General features: G+C 37.9%; 1 protein-coding gene across 2 annotated transcripts; it reads left to right on the forward strand.

Annotated features, from left to right (window-relative positions):
• The first annotated feature begins 4,459 nt into the window (after positions 1-4,459).
• Positions 4,460-13,089, forward strand: LOC132092591 (cerebral cavernous malformations protein 2 homolog). 2 transcript variants are annotated; one of them, XM_059498887.1, is made up of 10 exons: positions 4,460-4,801; positions 8,463-8,639; positions 9,615-9,698; positions 9,793-9,976; positions 10,094-10,224; positions 10,450-10,585; positions 10,787-10,844; positions 10,931-11,060; positions 11,211-11,349; positions 11,792-13,089. In XM_059498887.1, the coding sequence occupies exons 1-10, from the start codon at positions 4,772-4,774 to the stop codon at positions 12,076-12,078; spliced, it is 1,356 nt and encodes a 451-aa protein (XP_059354870.1). In that variant the 5' UTR covers positions 4,460-4,771; the 3' UTR covers positions 12,079-13,089. The 2 variants fall into 2 exon arrangements, with proteins under 2 accessions (XP_059354870.1, XP_059354871.1); XM_059498888.1 differs by lacking the exon at positions 4,460-4,801 and adding an exon at positions 7,704-7,849.
• Positions 13,090-18,941: the final 5,852 nt, after the last annotated feature.

The following is an 18,941-nucleotide window of genomic DNA, read 5'->3' on the forward strand; positions in this document are numbered from 1 at the left end:
ACCTTTAGTAATCCTCCATCATTCCCTGTACAAAATTGCATTTTTCTGTCCACCTAAACCATTTCTTCAGAAAAAGGCTAACAGATTTTCAAAAGGTGAAAAACCGTATCACATTTAGACGTGTAAATGGTATACCATTTGCTTTCAAAATGAACTATAATAATTTTTTATAAAACAAAAAGGTCCTTTATTTGAATTGTGCAATATTTTTTGATGTACTATGAAATCATTGGAGAAAAAGGTGTTGCTTTTTGCCTGAAATTAGCTAAGTTTATACACCATCAACAAATGCATGCTGATGTTGTGCATACTGAGGATTGACTTGGTTGCCAAGTGCCAACCAGCAAATGAGGGTTTCTAATATATTAGATATTTTAATTAAAAGTCCCATTTTATATGTTTTTCCCCCCTCAGTATCCTATATATGGTGCACTTAAAACAGAACAAACCTGAGGGTTTCCTCTACAAAAAGCCAATCCTGAAGTAATTTTCCCCAGATTTCATCAATTCAATTGAGAATGAATGAAATGCTCTGTGAGGGCTGAGGTCATTTTTGTTACTAAAACAACGCTTTGTTTAGCATCCAGGTGAGATAAGTGAAGACATTAACATGGGATGCCAAGTTTCACCGCATGGGCTGCTACAAACTCCATTTGTGCCTGCTGAAATTTTCCAAGCAGACTTCAGATCGGTTGTAGTGGATGAGGTGGAGGGATTTTTTTGCCAGGGATGGAAAAGTGAATGAGGATAGACAATAGCTATCAGTGAGTGTGTGCATTCTGTGTATGTATGCGTGACTTTGGTTTGTAGGTCTTACCTCTTCAGCTCCATCCTTGGTTGCTGCTCTGACCCCTCCACCCCTCTCAGGCGAGTGTTATCCGGGATATTCGGATGCAAAGACATTGTTTCAAGATAACAACTAGGATTTATACTCTGGCCAAGGGGAATGGGGGACGGGCAGGCGATTTCATGCAATTCTTATTCCAAAACATCAATATTTCGTAACCCTCACAATATCAGGTTTTCCGTTTAAGCTACAGAAAGTTCAGTTCCTTGTTCCCTACCAGTGCCAAAAAAAAAGTCCCTGAGATTCCACTTCTGTAGGTGCTTGGCACATTGATGCACTGTTGTTTGCTGGGATATCACCAGCCCTGTTACATAACGATGTGTACGACTACTACTCATTTTGACGGTTGCGTGACTCGGCTGCCTGGCATCCCATGATACGTTCATAGTCCAATTACAGAATTGGTAACTAATAACACACTTGAGGTAAGACAGTCCAGGTGATATTTTCAACTACACTGTGATATTTTCTTCTATTATTCCACTTGCATGATGTGTAGTGACCAACATCACCACGTTTGATCAGATACAGGTCAGAATTGGCAACAGATCCAACCCTGTACAGTACGCATATAATTCCAAATTGGTCAAATCAAATCAAAGAAGTTACACATCAGATTAATTGATATTGAAGTAATGCCACCATTTGTACACGCTGGGAGTGGGATGGGTAAGTAGGACCAGTCTCTAATATCTGATTCCTTGTGGTGCCTTGTCTTTATGGGTGCTTCTTTGTAGCCATGGCAGCCAGTGCAGCAAACAACAATGCCAGTGTCTCTGTCTCCATTCATATTTCGCTCAGTACTGTAACAAGCCAGTCAATTATGCCCCGCACCCACACAGGAAGTCCTCTCCAGGTAAATCTTTGCAAAATAAAATTATCTGTTTATTTCAACTCAAAGGCAATACTTAACATCTACTTGAATGTTGGGTTCCACATTTTTCCTGAAGACGAAACACACAGACCGGTTGCATTCGACTATTTCCAAGGGTTTTGTTTATGATCGGATTTGAAAAAGCAATGAGAGTTGGTTTGTTTGGGTAGCTACTAAATGACAGTTATGATGAAGTTAGCAATTTATTTAATGATTGTTAATGTACTTCTGTCTATGCCTTCCTTTGTCTTGCAAAACGAATGAGCTGTAGTGCCAACAAGTTAATCTATCTCTGTGTCGTTTGTCTTGTGAACAAAAAATGTCTAGCCAAATGGATTTATGCCTGCAAACAAAAAAAAAAAGAAGAAGAAAAAAGAAAAGAAAAAATGTGTGTAGACCAATAAGAACAGAAGAAGTGGGGTACGTAAATATGGTGCTCACTGGGTCAAATATTGAAACTTAAATCTAAGATGGCATTGGACACATTTTTAAAGGCCTCTAGTGCTGAACCATCTTTAGACTGCTTCTACATCCTTTGGATTCTTAGCATGCCCGCAATATGCATCCTATTGTGACCCCTCCAACACACGTGCATGTTTTCTTCAATGAAACATCCCAGCCATCGCTCCAGGGTTCTCTAAGAGCATCTACACGCTCATCAAATCCAATTCTGTACAGTGGTTTTGCAATGATTGGTATTGATGTAGAGCCAAAAGTTCTAATGGCGAAACAACCACAAAACGGTGCATTTTTGTTTCTTAATCTGGTGCTTATCAACATATTCTAAAGGTGCTACCACGAATGTGGACTGCAGGACCCCTGTTGTGGCTCACTAAGCAAGGCCACCGTCCGATAGACCTGCCTCTTTAGGCTCACGGACACTTTCCTCTCTGGAAGAACAAGCACCTCAACACAGTTTACAGCCAAACATCTCTCTTTGAAATGGTGCCACTTATTATGTTTCAAGCTGTGCACCGAAGCATTGGTGCAGCAAATATGTTTATTTTTTACTTCTACCCCGAATTTCTGTTTATTTTTATGTATATTTGTTTTTAAAAGATATGTTTAGGTGTTAAGAATCTGCACTAGGATTTCTCTTAAAAGAGAGAGAGAAAAATGCATCATTTTGACATTCATCTACAGGCCTAAAAGTACTACTGGTAAAAAGGGATTGCTAAACATATAGAAGGTGATTGCTTTGTTGTATATTCCTGTCATCTTTATGTCCTAAACCTATGTGTATTTCTTCTGTTATTGTAGATCTGGCTGTATATTTTGTTGGTAAATGATCTTATTAATGATTATGGTTGTCAGATGAATGGGTGCTGATTTTAGAGTTGTTATCCATGCTGTTGGACACGGGTAAATTACCTGTAAAACAGATTGTGTTAGATTGTCTTTGTGATTTTCACATGGAGTGTTAAAGAAAGAAGGCACAAAGTTATTAAGCAAATTATTTGCTTCTGTCTGTAACATTTATTTTTTCTTAACTGACTGTACTCATTACTTATGTTGAGGAAAAAAAAAAAGATTTATTTGATGTTGTCAAATACAAATGAAAGTAAATTGTTTTGTTTGATTGCCATTATTTGAGAACAAATCTGATGTCTAGTAATGAATTACAACTTATTTTGGGGGGGAAAATATGACTAATACTGGCAACATATGGTGCTACGGTTGTTTTTGTAAACTTTGGTTTAAGGTGAAAAAGGGAATATCATATTGACAAAAAATAAATAAATGTTGAGCCTTACTGTAGACCTATATACGAGACTGTTCATCACTGAAGACTGGAAAAATAAGTATAGTATTTAAAAAAGTGAGTACTTATATACAAAACTGTATGCTTTATGTTTATGCAGAATTGGCCCAATGACAGATCAAAGTGGTTATATACTAATGTATATGTTCAGATGTGTATGTGTATGTATACTGATATGATAGAGATAGATTTCCCAGAGTAACAAATTGTTGTTTAATAAAGATGTTATTATTATAATAATTCATTTTTATTATCAAACTGCTTCCACTGAATGACCAAGAAGAAAATTTACTGAGGTATGAAGACATCTAATACATTGGTCTCAAACTCAATTCCTGGAGGGCCACAGCTCTGCACAGTTTTGCTCCAACCCTAATCAAACACACCTGATCCAGCTAATCAAGGTCTTCAGGATTACTAGAAACTTCCAAGCAGGTGTGATTTGGAGATGGTTGGAGCTAAACTCTGCAGAGCTCCAGGAATTGAGTTTGAGACCACTGCTCTAATATATTCAGAATTCATAACTTATGTAACCACATTCAGGACTGGGAGGGGTATAAGTAACAATAGCAACTGTGTTACTTTGGTGGTGATTATAATTAAAATATCAATAGATTAAAATTATTGAGTAAATCCATCAGTAAAACCAAATGCTGTTGATGGAACAGATTCAAACTATGTCAATTTATATGTTCGAAATAAACATTATGAGAAGTTTATGCAATTTTAATTGAGGTAAACTGTTCCTGTAGCCTCTTTAGAAGTTTGCTGAGGCCCCTGAGGACCCCAGTCCCCTCTTTAAAGAGCCACTATAGGAACAGACTTACTATTAAGTTACAGTACAAATGCACAATCTAAAACAAAATAAACAGAAACCTTTAACTAAACCAACCCTTTAATTTCCAGGGTTTGTGAATAAGACCATATGCATTTCGTTTGTAGATAAGTACGCGCTTATGAAGTTTTCTGTTGTGTTTGTCTCGCAAAGCACTATGGGTAGACGTTCTACGCCCAAAATGGCGGCAGGTTGAAAAGTTTGTTGCTGTATTTGTTTTATTTTATGATACTTTATCGGTTCCTGTGCCCCTCTGAATAAATCTGTATTTTTATCACGATAAAGAAGGATAGCGGTTTATTTCCGACCCACGAACACGTGATCTGGATCGGTGTTTTGTTTTTTTAGCTCGGTAAAGCGCCTCCGTTGACGTGTGTGAGGCTGATGGCACTGAACTCGTGGACAGCACTGCATATCTAATACAGTTAAAATGAAGAGCACTTGTACATAGAGATGGAGGATGATGTAAAGAAAGTCAAAAAGGTAAGTACACACTGTAATATTACGAGAGTTCACGCGCATGATCCACAAACCGGTTAGTAGCTGAAAAGTGTTGGCCTAACCACACATAAACGCTGCATTAGCTCTCTTCAGCTTCATAAAAACACTCAGACTTTATTGATATCTCTAAACATATTAAGAGGAGTCTCTACATGGACTGGGTTAATAGGGGCGTTGCTGGTGGTTTACGTTAGTCGTGGAACTGAGACGTAAATAAACCGAGAATCTCAGCGTGTGACTACTGTGATTGCTACATATCTGTCTCTTGTCATCTTCTTCTGAGTGTCTTTATCGCATTTAGTTTCTCTCTCATACCTCGGTCAGAGGTAAGAAAAATATTTGAGGCTATAGTCGATTTTTTTTAAATCTGTATTTAATATATATATATATTGTGTGTGTATATATATATATATATATATATACACACACACACTGCAAAATAATGTAGATCTTAATGCATTTTAAGTGCAGTGTTTTGAAGCTAAAATTAGAATGTAAAATACATCCTGAATTTTCTTAACTTGCCAAATAACACATTTTGTAACTTAAGCAGAATGTATACACACACACACAGTATTTTAAATAAATATTAAGTTTGCTTGTGTATATATTTATATATATATATATATATATATATATATATTTAAAATATAATAAAAATATAAAAATGTAAATATTATTTTTAATGATAACTTATGCATTTTAGCACTATTAAGGGAGCAGAGATTTACAAATGGTGGGAATGGCTCTACAAATCTATGTTTGTGATTTTGTTAAATGAGTTGCAAAATTAAAGGTATAGTTTACACATTTTTGAGCAATATTTTTCAAATGAACGAACCACTTAATACAGTTTATCAGACTTAAAAACTCGCCTCTCTGACCTTGTTTTGGATCTAAAGAATTGCTCATCTATCCGATGATGAAGTTAATACGCCTGCAGGAACAGTGCTATCTGATGTGAGGAATGGAAAGATCACAGACACGGTTCTTATGATGTGACCTTTCCTGACAGATCAGGTTTTTTTGTGTGTGGGAGGTGTTTCCATGCTAAGCTCAGACTTTCCTCCTCATACACAGGGGAGAATGGAGGGTTGGGTTCTCCAAAGATTCAGACAGGAAGTGACGCCTCCTGTCCTGTGTTTGCCTCTTAATCACCACTGTGCGGCGGATGATTTCTTTTCCTCAGTCAAAGCAAATCAGTTTTTGTCGGATGATGTGTAATCTCTCATAGGCTGTGCTTTTTAGTCCAGCTATCTTATTAACTGATGAATGAATGTTTTGGTTGTCTGATTTAACTGAGAGGATCAGCTCCATCAAATGGCCACAGGGAGGAGGAATTGAGTCATTTATTGTCAAAATCAGTGTGAAATAATAGTGCGAATGGGTTTGTCTAGTCAGTTTGTTTTATATTAATAATCATTTGAAAATTCACTGCAAATCCACAATTAGGATACTAATAGTCGTATAATTGAACTGACAACTCAATATATTATATATACATAATAAATTTACACAGTATGCACACATTTTGTATGTGGATTTGATTAATTGTTAGACAGCATTATTTTATATACTCTGAACATTTTCAATTCAAGTTTATTTATTTGTATAGTGCTTTTTACAATACAAATCATTGCAATTTTTTAATGGTTTTGAACGAAGTCCCTTATGTTAAAAAATACAGTAAAACAGTACTATTTTGAAACATCATTACAATTAAAAATAACTTTTTTTATTTCAATATAGTTTAAAATGTATTTTATTCCTTTGATGCAAAGCTGAATTTTCAGCGTCATTACTCCAGTCCTCAGTGTGAATCCTTGATCCTTCAGAAATCATTCTAATATGCTGATTTGATGCTCAAGAAACATTTCTTATCAATGTTGTAAACCGTTGTACCTTATTTTTGTGGAAACCGTGATTTAATTTTTAATCAGGATTCTTTAATGAATAGAAAATTAACAGCATTTAAATTAATTACTGTTATTGAAAGTCTTTTGTAACATTATAAATATCTTTACTCTCTTTTATCAATTTAACGTATCCTTATTGAATAAAAGTATTAATTTATTAAAAAAAAAAAATCTTACTGACACCAAACTTTTGAAGGGGGTGTCTTTTGAATCCAGGTAAGGATCACCTGTGCACCTTGTTTTCTGACATTTCAGAAGGACTCATGAAATGTTGATGTTCCTGTAGTGTCACCTTCCTTGACTGTTCAATAATTCAGTATGTGAGAGAAATAGGCTTGTCTGAGACAGAATGGCACAAGGAAACATCTAAAGTTATGAATTAGCATTCATATTCTATGTTGCATGGGATGTTTTTGAATACTTTACATCAGGGCTCCTCCACCTTGTTCAGGCCAAAGACTCCTTGGTGGATATAAACGGGGAACAGGGGCCCCCTGTGAAATATTGTATGAAAAGAGATGTGCATTTTAAGTCAGGCCTATAATAAAATGCTTATAGTACAATATCAGTCTATAAGACAATAAAATTATATGTATTTATTGTCAAGAGCCATTTACTTCTCTAAATGGCATAGCATAACTATTTTTGTCAGATCCTCTTTATTAGTTACTTCCTACCCAGAACAGTATTTCTCACCTACTAGTGTGCAATAAATATATATACAAACACACCTGAAGTCTTGTTTCCTCAAAACAGTTATTTAAACAGAATGGCATTATTGGAGATCCGCTTATAGCAGGAAGGCAGTTTCACGTACCTTTTTACAGTTTGTTTGAGTGTTTCATCACAGGAAATGGTTTCTATTCTCCCTGATTGCATGAACTATAGCTTGAGGCAGAACGTGAGTGTTTGTGTGAAGAGACACATGCGTGTGTCGCGGGGTGTGGTTTCTCTCGCTGCTTTGACAGAGTTGTCCCCATTCTCATTCGTCACAAGCCACATGCAACCTGTTTTGAGAGCAGCGCACACACAGTAGTCAACTGTTGTATCGGACAGCTGTCGTGCACCACCCGTTTCCATTGTGCTGTCGAAGTGACTGATCATGGAGACAGAGGTAGGGCTCGCAGAAATCTTGCTTCTTTTCTTAAATGTAATTTTAGAACACTGTTCACCATTACAAATCCACAGCCTTAAGTACTTCCAAGAGCTTAGAGACTTTTCTGTTGGATAGTTAGCTGACATTAGTGGTTAAGTTTACCACAGAGTAAGTACCAGACTTTTTCCATGAATATCAATCTCATTATGCTTTGCAAAGGTATAGGGTTTCATAAAAGGCTTCAAGCCAATTTAGTGTTGAGACTAGTTGATTATGTTGTTTTTAAGCCATTAGTGCATGTGAAGGGAAAGGACTATTAACAGCGTGTGTTTTAATAGAAACATTGTATTGCTAAACTTAATTCAACATAACTGGTCCTTCCATGGAGGCTGATGTATTTACTGGCTTGGAATTGTTGTAGTAACAGTTGCCCCATAAGTCCAGAACACAGAATTCAAAGATGCTGTCAGTGGAAATCCAGTACCTCAGTGTGAAGTGTATCAGCAAGAATTATTTTGGCACAGCTAGCCACTGACCAAACTCATAAACTGGTCACACTGAAAAATGCTCTTGTGTTTTTGACTTCCTCTGGTCATGATGCGATTTCCTCTTTCTCTCTTTATTTCTTCAGCCAGGTATTGTGTCTCCCTTCAAGCGGGTGTTTCTGAAAGGAGAGAAGGGGAGAGATAAGAAGGCTCTGGAGAAGTCCACTGAGCGCAGGGCCCTCCACACCTTCTCCCTCTCTCTCCCGGACCACCGTATCGACCCAGACATTCTGCTCAATGACTACATTGAGAAAGAAGTTAAGGTATAACTTGCCTTCAATTTTTTTGGGGGGGTATCTTAGCAAAGATAGAAAGGGGAAAACTGTACTGGTAGGATTGCAGACTAGGAAAAACTAAAACATAGGAAATGCAAATAAATGCTGCTAACCAAATAGTCATGCATAGTTAACATATGAAATTGAATTGGTGTTTAACATTTTAACAGGGAGAAAACACTTCCCATATCTTTCGTTGTTGTCATCAAAGGTAGCGTGTCCAATCAAACTTAAAGGATTCCTATTATGCTTTTTACTTTTTCATCTTTAGTAGTCTGTAATGTTGTTGTTTGGGAGAGGAGTTGTTATAATGTAAAATATGAGAAAAATAATGTGTTTTTGAACAACCTAATATGAGAGCCTGTTCTAGGACACCCACCCACAAAACAAAATCAAGACTTTGTAAAAGAGCATAATAGGACCCCTTTAAGAGCGTGAAGAAGACTAAACCTTCAGTTACTTTAATAATCTTCTTCTGGAATCAAGCTCTGCATTTGACAGTGTTTGCCACAAGCTCTTCACATAATCCCATCTTGCAGCAATTTGGTTTTTTTTACAAAATCTTTATCCATCTAATCAACTTGTGGTGTCCCCCAGGGTTCAGTACTTGGTTCGATTCTATTTGTAGTTTATGCATCCATTTGGACAGATAATTATTGTTTCCACTGTCATGCTGATGACACACACATTTATATCAACTCCTGTGATTTTTTTTTTTCAGGTTATTTAGCATTGCTGCTCCTAGATTCTAGAACTCCATAGGCAAAAAATTAATAAAAATAAAACGTATTAATAAAATAAAAGAACTCTGCAGTTCCCTATATCCCTATTATTTTCTTTTGCCATTTATTGTTTTAATGTAAATAATTGTTTTTCATTTTATTTTCCTATTTATCATGCAAGCTATATATTTTTTTGTTTTATAAAGGCTCTATATCATTATTGTTGTTATTATTATTGTAGTATCTGGGACAGCTAACATCAGTTCCTGGATATCTGAATCCCTCCAGCCGCACAGAAGTTCTGCAGCTCATTGACAATGCCAGGGTAATAGTGACTGTCAATGACATCGCCTTATTTTGCAATATGAAGATAAATTCCATAATTGCTTCTCTAATGTTGTTGTTTTTTTTTTTTGCAGAAGTCTCATCAGTTGGCAGGGCAGCTGACATCAGAGCAGGATGCTGTTGTCAGTTTGTCCGCATACAATGTGAAGCTTGTGTGGCGTGACGGAGAAGACATCATTCTTCGTGTACCCATCCATGACATTGCAGCTGTGTCCTACATCAGAGACGACTCACTCCACTTCGTGGTGCTAAAAACAGGTACACAGTAATGTGGATGAGCATGACTCAAAAAAACTAAACAGAACTAGATTCTAAGGATAACGTGTAAAAATAATTTGGGGTTTTCTTACCATGAAGTATGATTTGTTTTTGCAGCTCAGGAGCCCGGTGGTTCCCCATGTCATAGTACAGAGATGTCAAAATCTCCCACTCTGAGCTCTCTTTCTGAGAGCGGGGCTGTGCTTGTGGAGGTCTGCTGCTTGCTTGTGCTAGCCGTCGACAACAAGGTTGGCTTCGGTCTTTTGAAAGGACCTTATTTTTTATGTTCAAATAATACGTGACTAAGTCTGCATCTTTTACATCCAGCTTAAACTGTCTTGTCAAGCCATACAGAATTGAGTTATTGTGCAAGTCGTTTATTGCAAAAACTACTGCTATTGTGCAATGTACTGATATGGTTGATGTTAATAAAAGCAGCCGTGGCTTGAATATCATGAACTCTGGTTTTACAGGCTGCAGCAGAGGAGCTCTGTCTTCTTCTCAGTCAAGTCTTCCAGATCGTCTATACAGAGTCTACCATTGACTTCCTGGACAGGGCCATCTTTGATGGAGCCACAACACCCATCAGGCATCTCTCGATCTGCAGCGGTAAGTAGGCAACAGCTGCATCATTTTGGGATTTCCATTTCCAAAACCACAGACCACAGTCAGTTTCACATCACTATTTCATCTGGGGGTGGTTTGTTGGAATCCTATTTATGTTTCCTGAAGCTTAGTCTCTTAATATCACACTGAGCTTGCAGCATAATGAAATATTTCTAAATACTTTCCTTATTTCTCCAATAAAAGAAGACTCCTCGAGCAAAGTTGAAGTCAAAGAAGTGTTTGAGGCAGAGACAAGCACATTGTGAGTATTGCTTCAACTGTCCTCTGCAGTAATGTGCCATTTTATCTGTTGAATCGAGCGAGCATTGTGTTTTTGTCCAATCTCAGTTCGTTCCAAAGTTCTCTAGAGGCAGGACACTCCCCCTCCTCCGTCCCGGCCTCGCCACAAAACATAACAGCCAGTGACAGTGAACTAAGCACAACGGCTGCTGAACTGCTACAAGACTACATGACCACAGTAAGTGTTTGAGCGCAGTGTATAAAAAAGCATTTGGATGTCTCTTGTTAGTTTCTCTGAGTCTTTAATTAGTCTTTGCATAATAAATGATCCCATCATGCATTTCAGATTTCAGTTTTTACACTGTTTTCCTGTCATCCTCTACAACAGTTGAGGACAAAGCTGTCATCTCAGGAGATCCAGCAGTTTGCCACACTGTTACGTGAGTACAGAAACGGAGCCTCCATCCATGAGTTCTGTATCAACCTGCGTCAGCTTTACGGAGACAGCAGGAAGTTCCTCCTCCTGGGTTAGTTACATGTTAGGATGTTAAATTTGTCTTTATATGCAAAACATTAATATATGCAGAATTGTTATTTTTAACTATAACTAATAGTTGCATGTAATGCTTTAAAGGTCCCATGACGTGGATTATTTTCTTTTTTTAAATGTTTTTTAATGTTTCCCGAGGTGTACTTATATTGATATAGTTTTTAAACTAACGAGAAAGTTTCGCGTTTTAAAACTTACAGGATATTTTTTATAGTACATTGACATGTTATATGTTAAAAAAAAATTATCAGTTCATAACCCCTTTAAAGCTAAATATAAGTATATAAAGGCCACTTTTGAAACTTACAGAATGTTTAAATAGTACATCAAACTCTCATCAAGCCTCACATTTATTCTTATGGACATATGTTAGAGATTTTCTTTATTTGTTGAATTCACTTCAGTTTTCTCCACCCCAGGACTGCGGCCTTTCATTCCTGAGAAGGACAGCCAGCATTTTGAGAACTTTTTGGAAACCATCGGCGTGAAGGACGGCCGCGGCATCATAACGGACAGCTTTGGGCGTTACAAACGTACGACAAGCTCTGCGTCAGACTCCACCACTAATGGAAACGGTGCTGCAGGGGGTTCGGATGAAGGAACGACCAACTCTGAGGGCGACGAATGGGACCGCATGATTTCAGACATAAGCAATGACATTGAAGCGTTAGGAAGCAGTATGGACCAGGACGGCTTGTCCTCTTGATGTCACGGCACTCACAGTGTGCTTCAGCCAATCACCACTTGAGATAATCACATGGGCCACTGGTCCATATTGCTGTCCACCAAATCTGACAATGCTGGAGTTTGGATACTGTATGAATACCACTTCTAGGCCATCATCCTTATTTTTATATGTTGTGCCATATTAACACAAGCAGGATTTTCATATTTGACAAATGTGATTTTCAAGACCTGTGATAGAAGGATCGTATTTTGCTGTTAAAAGCAGTCGTGTTCTTCTGGGATGATTATTGGCAGTATCTGCTACCACTAATGAGAAACCTTGTTGCTGGTAGATGTTGTTTTTTCATGCTGATCTGTATGGAAGCTTATTTCATAATAAACTTTAACTTTTTTTTTTTATTCTGTCGCAGAAATAAGCTTCAATAGATGTGAGACCAGTTTCCTTGTGTCTGATTAAATAGTAATGCAACTTCTGATCAGTGCGAAGACGGTTTGAAGCATTGTCTAGTGGCCTTTTTAAAGCGTGTTCTGCATTGCCTTATGTGTGTTGTACCTGAGGGAAGTGAGGTGCAGTATATTTCCTCTTGCGCTAATCAAAACTTGACCCTTTTACACACTTATATTAACTGGTCTTTTCTCTTGTTACACTTCTTTTTCCTCTAGCATATATTTTTCACTTCTTTTATATTTGTTTCAGCCAGGATTGGTTATAATTACCCAGTTATTATCGTGTGGGTTTCTTCAGGTAGGAAATGTAGCACTATATATTTTTGGTTTTGAAAACCTGGAAAATTTGGATAGTAGACAAAAGTCAGTTTTCTGGCTGATTGAGAATGCAATATTCAGTACACTGCATTAGATTCATGTCCTGTCATTCGTTGGATCTCCTCAGAGGTTTCAGTAATCTAACATTGTGCCTTGCAGAATCACTGATTGTATCATCCGACATGGATGTAAGTAATACTCTGTAATCTGTACAGAACATGACTGAAGTATGAGTTTATTAAAAAGTCCAGCACTTACATCCTCATTTATCACTTTTTTTTTGTGTGGCTTTTTAGTGTCTCATTTGAGTACTTTATAGAGGAACTACAGGAAGGGTTATTTCACGAGAATGGATTTGCTTGCTTTGCATCACATTTTATGGTATTAGTAGGGCTTCTTTTGAATCCTGTGCATTTGCATTTAAAATGCTTTTAATCTTGTTTTAACCCTGGGTTAAGCAACATTATGCTTTTTAATTCTTAAAGGTTTCACTGACTTTAAATCTCCATCATGAAGTGTTGCTCCAGAACTGCTCTGTGAACTCATATAGGTGTAATTGATTCTGATTTGGTTCCAAAGGTATGAAGTGTTCCAGTTAAGTATGAAACATGGAAATAAAACTGGCTTAACAATTTCAAATTTTAAAGGAAAGCTTTTTCAGAGGATGTAAAACCAAACACAGCATGTACACTTTTTACCCCTTGTTCTAACTAGTAGGAAATTTTGGAGTAGGAAATAGTTTCTGCTAAAGTAACCGTTTTGAATTGTGGTGGCCATGTAACATGGTTGCCAACAGAGGGCGCTCGACCTACAGCAACAATCCAGATTGACTATGATTAACCTAAATTAATAATTTGTGCATAGATTGATAGATAGAGTACATTTATTTATTTTCCATTGGCACGCCTGGGAATGACTAACTGCTCCAAATTCCTCACTCTTGTTTAAAAGACATACACTCATGAATTATGACCAATGAAAACCTTGACAAAAATAGACATCTAAGAATCCCTAACATAGACATAAGCCTGCTCAATTGATCCGAGTAAAGCTATCACGCAACGATAAGTAGGATTAAACGTAACCCACAGTGCAACAGCATACTGGCTTTTCTTTTTGAGGTTACCTAATTTTAGATAAGATAAACTTGTGCTATAAATCTCCTCTTTTTTTAAGTCCTTGCTATCAAAGCAAGAACTAGAGTCCTCAAAGACACCGACTGGCATCATCACATGGCTCCAGAACTAGCTTTGGCACCTTTACAAGAAATCACATTATTGGTAGGCCTTAAAATGACAGTGCCAAAAGTTTATTCCAGCGGCAAACATTAAGTCCTTTATTAATACTACGCCTCTTGAAGACGAACATGACACATAGCTGTAATTCCAGGGTGCATTCATGCATAAAACACTCATTCTTCACTGAAGCCAAGAAGCGCATCCTGACTAAATGAGCTGCTTTAGGAACACATAAAGGGTGTCAAAGGTCAGTACCCTGATCCTGAGCTAACAAGGACCTGGGAGCTTATGTCATCATGTTAGATGTGATTGTAACAAGACAGCTGCACTGGAGACAGTGATACAGAGAGACTCGGGGCAGACAATAGCTCTAAAACAGCAGTCTTGATAGTTTATAAATGCAGTATGGAGTGTGTTAGTACACACCCACATTTTCAACAACCTTGGTTTCAGAAGTGTTTAAACCAAATCAACCACCTATGAGGTGAATCACAACTTTAATTTGAAGCAAAAAAAGTGTTTGAAAATCAGACAAAAAGGCAATCCCGTGAAGCACTGCAAATTGCATAATGAGTTCAAAAACATCAAAGACACATAAAACTAATTATTTTGTATAATATATTGTTTGTTTCAAAATATGCATAACATACATTCAAATATTTCAGTAGTTTTTGAAAGAGTATGGATACTGACTCCATTACATCATTTGCAGTGCTTCATGGGAGTTCATGGGAACAGCTTGCTTGTCTTGATTCTCTGATTAGTAGAGGTTTCTCTGCTAAATCATGGGTAATGTCATTTTTCAACAGAAATTTCACTGTTGAACACAATTACTTCTTAGCAACATTTATTTCAGGATTATATAGATGAATTAACAGAAACGTTCTGTGTTTCTGTAAGCATGTTTCCGAAGATGATCTGTAGACTGGGATTTTATTATACTGTACGTACATAACAAATGCCATCTTTGCTGTACATTCTAAGAATAATATCTTATTCCAGGTATAGCTTTAGTGCATCTAACCACGAGTCATGTTTATAAGATATTGGTGCATTCTTTCATATAAAATACAAATGTACGGAAAACAAAATATCTTAGGATAGAGTTCAAACTTGCAGATAGATATTAAACAGCTTGAGACATTTTGTTTCATACAAAAGCAAACAGAATTAAGGCTATATCTCTGTTACAAAACCTAGAGAGCTGCCTCACTATGGCCTTACTTGACTTCAATAGAAAAAGTAGGCAGCAACTTTTGTCTGTTGACATTAACAGCTAATTTAATGCACTTCTAGGCATAAAATAAACAAATATTATACATTAATTCATTTAAATAAAATGAATCCTTACTTTTCAGTATTCAATGATATGCATGTTAAATTAACAATCAACATTTTTAAAGGGAAATCAAATTTGCCTTGATATTGAGGTCTTTGTACATACTGTAGGTTAAAAGTTTCATAGGTTAAAATGTCCTCCTCATTATAAACAAAGCATTTATTTAATAAAGCTCCAGAAACAGCTCGTTTAGATCAAAAATAAGTCACAAGGGCATTTGCATAAACACCCCTTCCAGAGCAAGACGTAGTTATCATTTCACAATAGGCTCCGCCCACTGGCATTCAGTCACTTAACAGCAGACATTAGCATACACTGGATGCGAGCGTCGCATCGCATTGTTGTCAAAAGTAAATAGAACCCATAATAATAACTGTCGCTGTCTTGTCTACACTGGACACAATATAGAGATGGAGAAGTGCATTCACTTTCTGACAATCAATACGACAAGAGTGAAAGAATGTTTGCTTTGATGCGTTTGGTTTAAACAGCTCGTTCACATCTTTGAACAGACATCAGAAGGATCCCAGCATCAGAAACAAGCGGTTGGTCTATGTTGAATGGCATCCTGGATTATATTGGAGGATTATACATTTTTTCAGAGAATTTTGTTTTGTAAACAAGGCACAATTTAATGGAGCGTTCGCAAAGATACAATAGGTTACTGTTCGTAACCCCAGTTCTCGGAAACACTGAGTGGAGAGATCCACCTATGGGAAGGGCACCCATGTCTGACCTCTACAAAAGCATCCAAATGCACTAAGTCTGATTTGACAGACAGGAGCTTGTGCCCAAGGGCAGGTGATGGACTGACTCTTAACCGAATACATAAAGCCCCTGCACACGCTACCTTTCCTCATTGAGCATATTCGCTTCTCATGCAGCAAGTGGGCAATCTTGGTGGATCTCTCAACTCGATATTTCAGAGAACTGGGGTTACAAACAGTAACCTACTGTTCTCTTTCATTATCTTGTGTTTGAGATCCACCTATGGGAGGTATAGACTGCTCCCCGGTTGCCCAGTACAGTCACAACGAGGCCCTGCAAGTCAAAGAATGGTCACCTAGAAACCTCATGCTTGACATATCGCCAAGTGTCAGAACCCACACAAAGTGAGAATGGAAAACCAGCCATAAAAGAAGTGACATGTGATAACATGCATACAAAACCTGACAACACACCTCATGGTAATGGCATAAATGATAGAAATACTGACATATACAGTACAGACCAAAAGTTTGGACACACCTTCTCATTCAAAGAGTATGAAACTATGAAGACTATGAAAATTGTAGATTCACACTTGAAGGCATCAAAACTATGACTTAACACATGTGGAATTATATATGAAATTATATACATAACAAAAAAGTGTGAAACAACTGAAAATATGTCATATTCTAGGTTCTTCAAAGTAGCCACCTTTTGCTTTGATTACTGCTTTGCACACTCTTGGCATTTTCTAGATGAGCTTCAAGAGGTAGTCACCTGAAATGGTCTTCCAACAGTCTTGAAGGAGTTCCCCGAGAGATGCTTAGCACTTGTTGGCCCTTTTGCCTTCTGTCTGCGGTCCAGCTCACCCCTAAACCATCTCGATTGGGTTCAGGTCCGGTGACTGTGGAGGCCAGGTCATCTGGCGCAGCACCCCATCACTCTCCTTCTTGGTCAAACAGCCCTCGATGCCTTCAGTGTGACTCTACAATTTTCATAGTCATGAAAATAAAGAAAACTCCTTGAATGAGAAGGTGTGTCCAAACTTTTGGTCTGTACTGTATACAGTGTTGTGCATGAACGCGTTCAATGAACGACGTTCACTGAACGCGTTCATATTTTCGCCGAATGCTGAACTTAACGAATCAATTTTCATACAATGAACGTAAACGAGAGCTCGTTATTTCGACATAATAAGGGGACATTCTAATCTGCATTAAGCCACATCAAGCGTTCTTATAATGGTTTTCTATGGGAGGAAAATGCTTAACCGTTCATATTATGGGCTCATCTGATTTTTTTGTACATAGCATAGCCTATTTGTTAGGATTTTAGTATCATAATTAGGCTAATAAATGCACGCACAATTATCCGTGAACTTGATTTGAACAAATGCCTTTCAACTTGTGTGTGCAAAATTCAGAATTAAATTAATGTGCAGAAATTTGTACGAATAGAGAGTAGGCTATGTAGGCATACTATAATGTTGTAGCCATTAAAAAAAGCGCATTTCATATTTGTTAAAATATTATAATGATACAAATGAACGTGAACTAGTTCGTTTTTAGATATGTGAACTTAGTTCATTTAAAAAAAAAAATGAACTATGAACATGAACTAGTTCATTATCATCTGTGTGAACTGAACTTTGAGCTAGTTCTTTTTAAGTATGAACTGGCACAACACTGACTGTATATTATATACATATAAATATATGTAATTTTGTGTCAAGGGAGGGTACAGATGACCTGCTTAATGACATTAATAAGCCGAGGTAGACAACCCAGGCTTAAAGTGTGTAGGGGGTCTAAGGGCACAAGGCTACGAAGAACCCACATCTAAAACAGGATGAGCTACCGGGGTGTGGGTAGCATCAAGCCTGTAGTATCTGACAAATATCGTTGACAAATACCCTTAGCGGCAGTGGCAAAGGACATTTTCCCCCAGGGTTTAGCAATGAGCTCTGCCTGCATTATGGGGATGGTGTCTCATAGCAGGGAGGTTAGGAGGCTGCAGAGAGAGTGTCTGGCATGGCGCGGGCTTCCTAGGAAGACAAAATTTGAAAGCCTCATCTTCCTTTTTCTTATCGTTTCAGCGCTGCTGCATTAACACGATGGCATTACCGAAGCGAGCCTGGCCAGGCTCGACCAGCACTCCAGCAAAAGATTAACAAGGGAGAATGTGTGTTCTCCAAGTGTGTTCTCCATGTGTGTTCACAGTGTGTTCTCCAAGACCACCGAGAGAGAACCACAGAGAGCCTGCACGCTTGGACAGCCTAATAGGCATTACAGAGAATGAGGTCATTTGCTGAGGCCGCTCCTTCCAGAGATCGGGTGATGGCGACCCTTTCTCCAGTTGCTAGCAGGAGGCCCCTGGAGTCACCTTTTTTCCTGTCCGAGTCAGACAATCCCATTTCAACACTCTGAGTAATGGCCACCTTGAGCCTCCTATGCAAGAGCTTCTTAGCAAGCAATGGCTACAGTTCTCCAGTAATTCTAAGGCTTCTTGAAAGTGTTTAAGACCCATGCAAACAAAACAAAAGGATAGGGCATCCCTAGTGGCAATTAGGGTGCCTCTCGCAGCCGAGCAAGCTTGTGACTGGTTGTCCACTGTAGCTGGATTCGATTTCGAAAGAGCCATGAGTAGTGAACAGTAGCTGGAGTGAGGAAAAGGCGAGGTAAGAGGCAGACAGCATAAGTAACAAGTGCAAGAGTGGGCGGCTTGCAGAATAAAATAGCTGACCATGTATAAATGACAATCACATCTGGCAGAGGCTGATCCAATGAGGTGTCCTCCTGAATACAAAAGTGAAGTCAAACCAATGAGCTG

The sequence above is a fragment of the Carassius carassius genome, chromosome 18 (assembly GCF_963082965.1).
Source record: "Carassius carassius chromosome 18, fCarCar2.1, whole genome shotgun sequence".
NCBI classification, from domain to species: Eukaryota; Metazoa; Chordata; class Actinopteri; order Cypriniformes; family Cyprinidae; genus Carassius; species Carassius carassius.

Coding starts and splice junctions, on each gene's coding strand:
- LOC132092591 (XM_059498887.1), top strand. CDS start 4,772: ATGGAGGATGATGTAAAGAAAGTCAAAAAG. Junction 4,802..8,462: donor ATGTAAAGAAAGTCAAAAAG/GTAAGTACACAC, acceptor TTATTTCTTCAG/CCAGGTATTGTGTCTCCCTT. Junction 10,845..10,930: donor GAGGCAGAGACAAGCACATT/GTGAGTATTGCT, acceptor GTCCAATCTCAG/TTCGTTCCAAAGTTCTCTAG.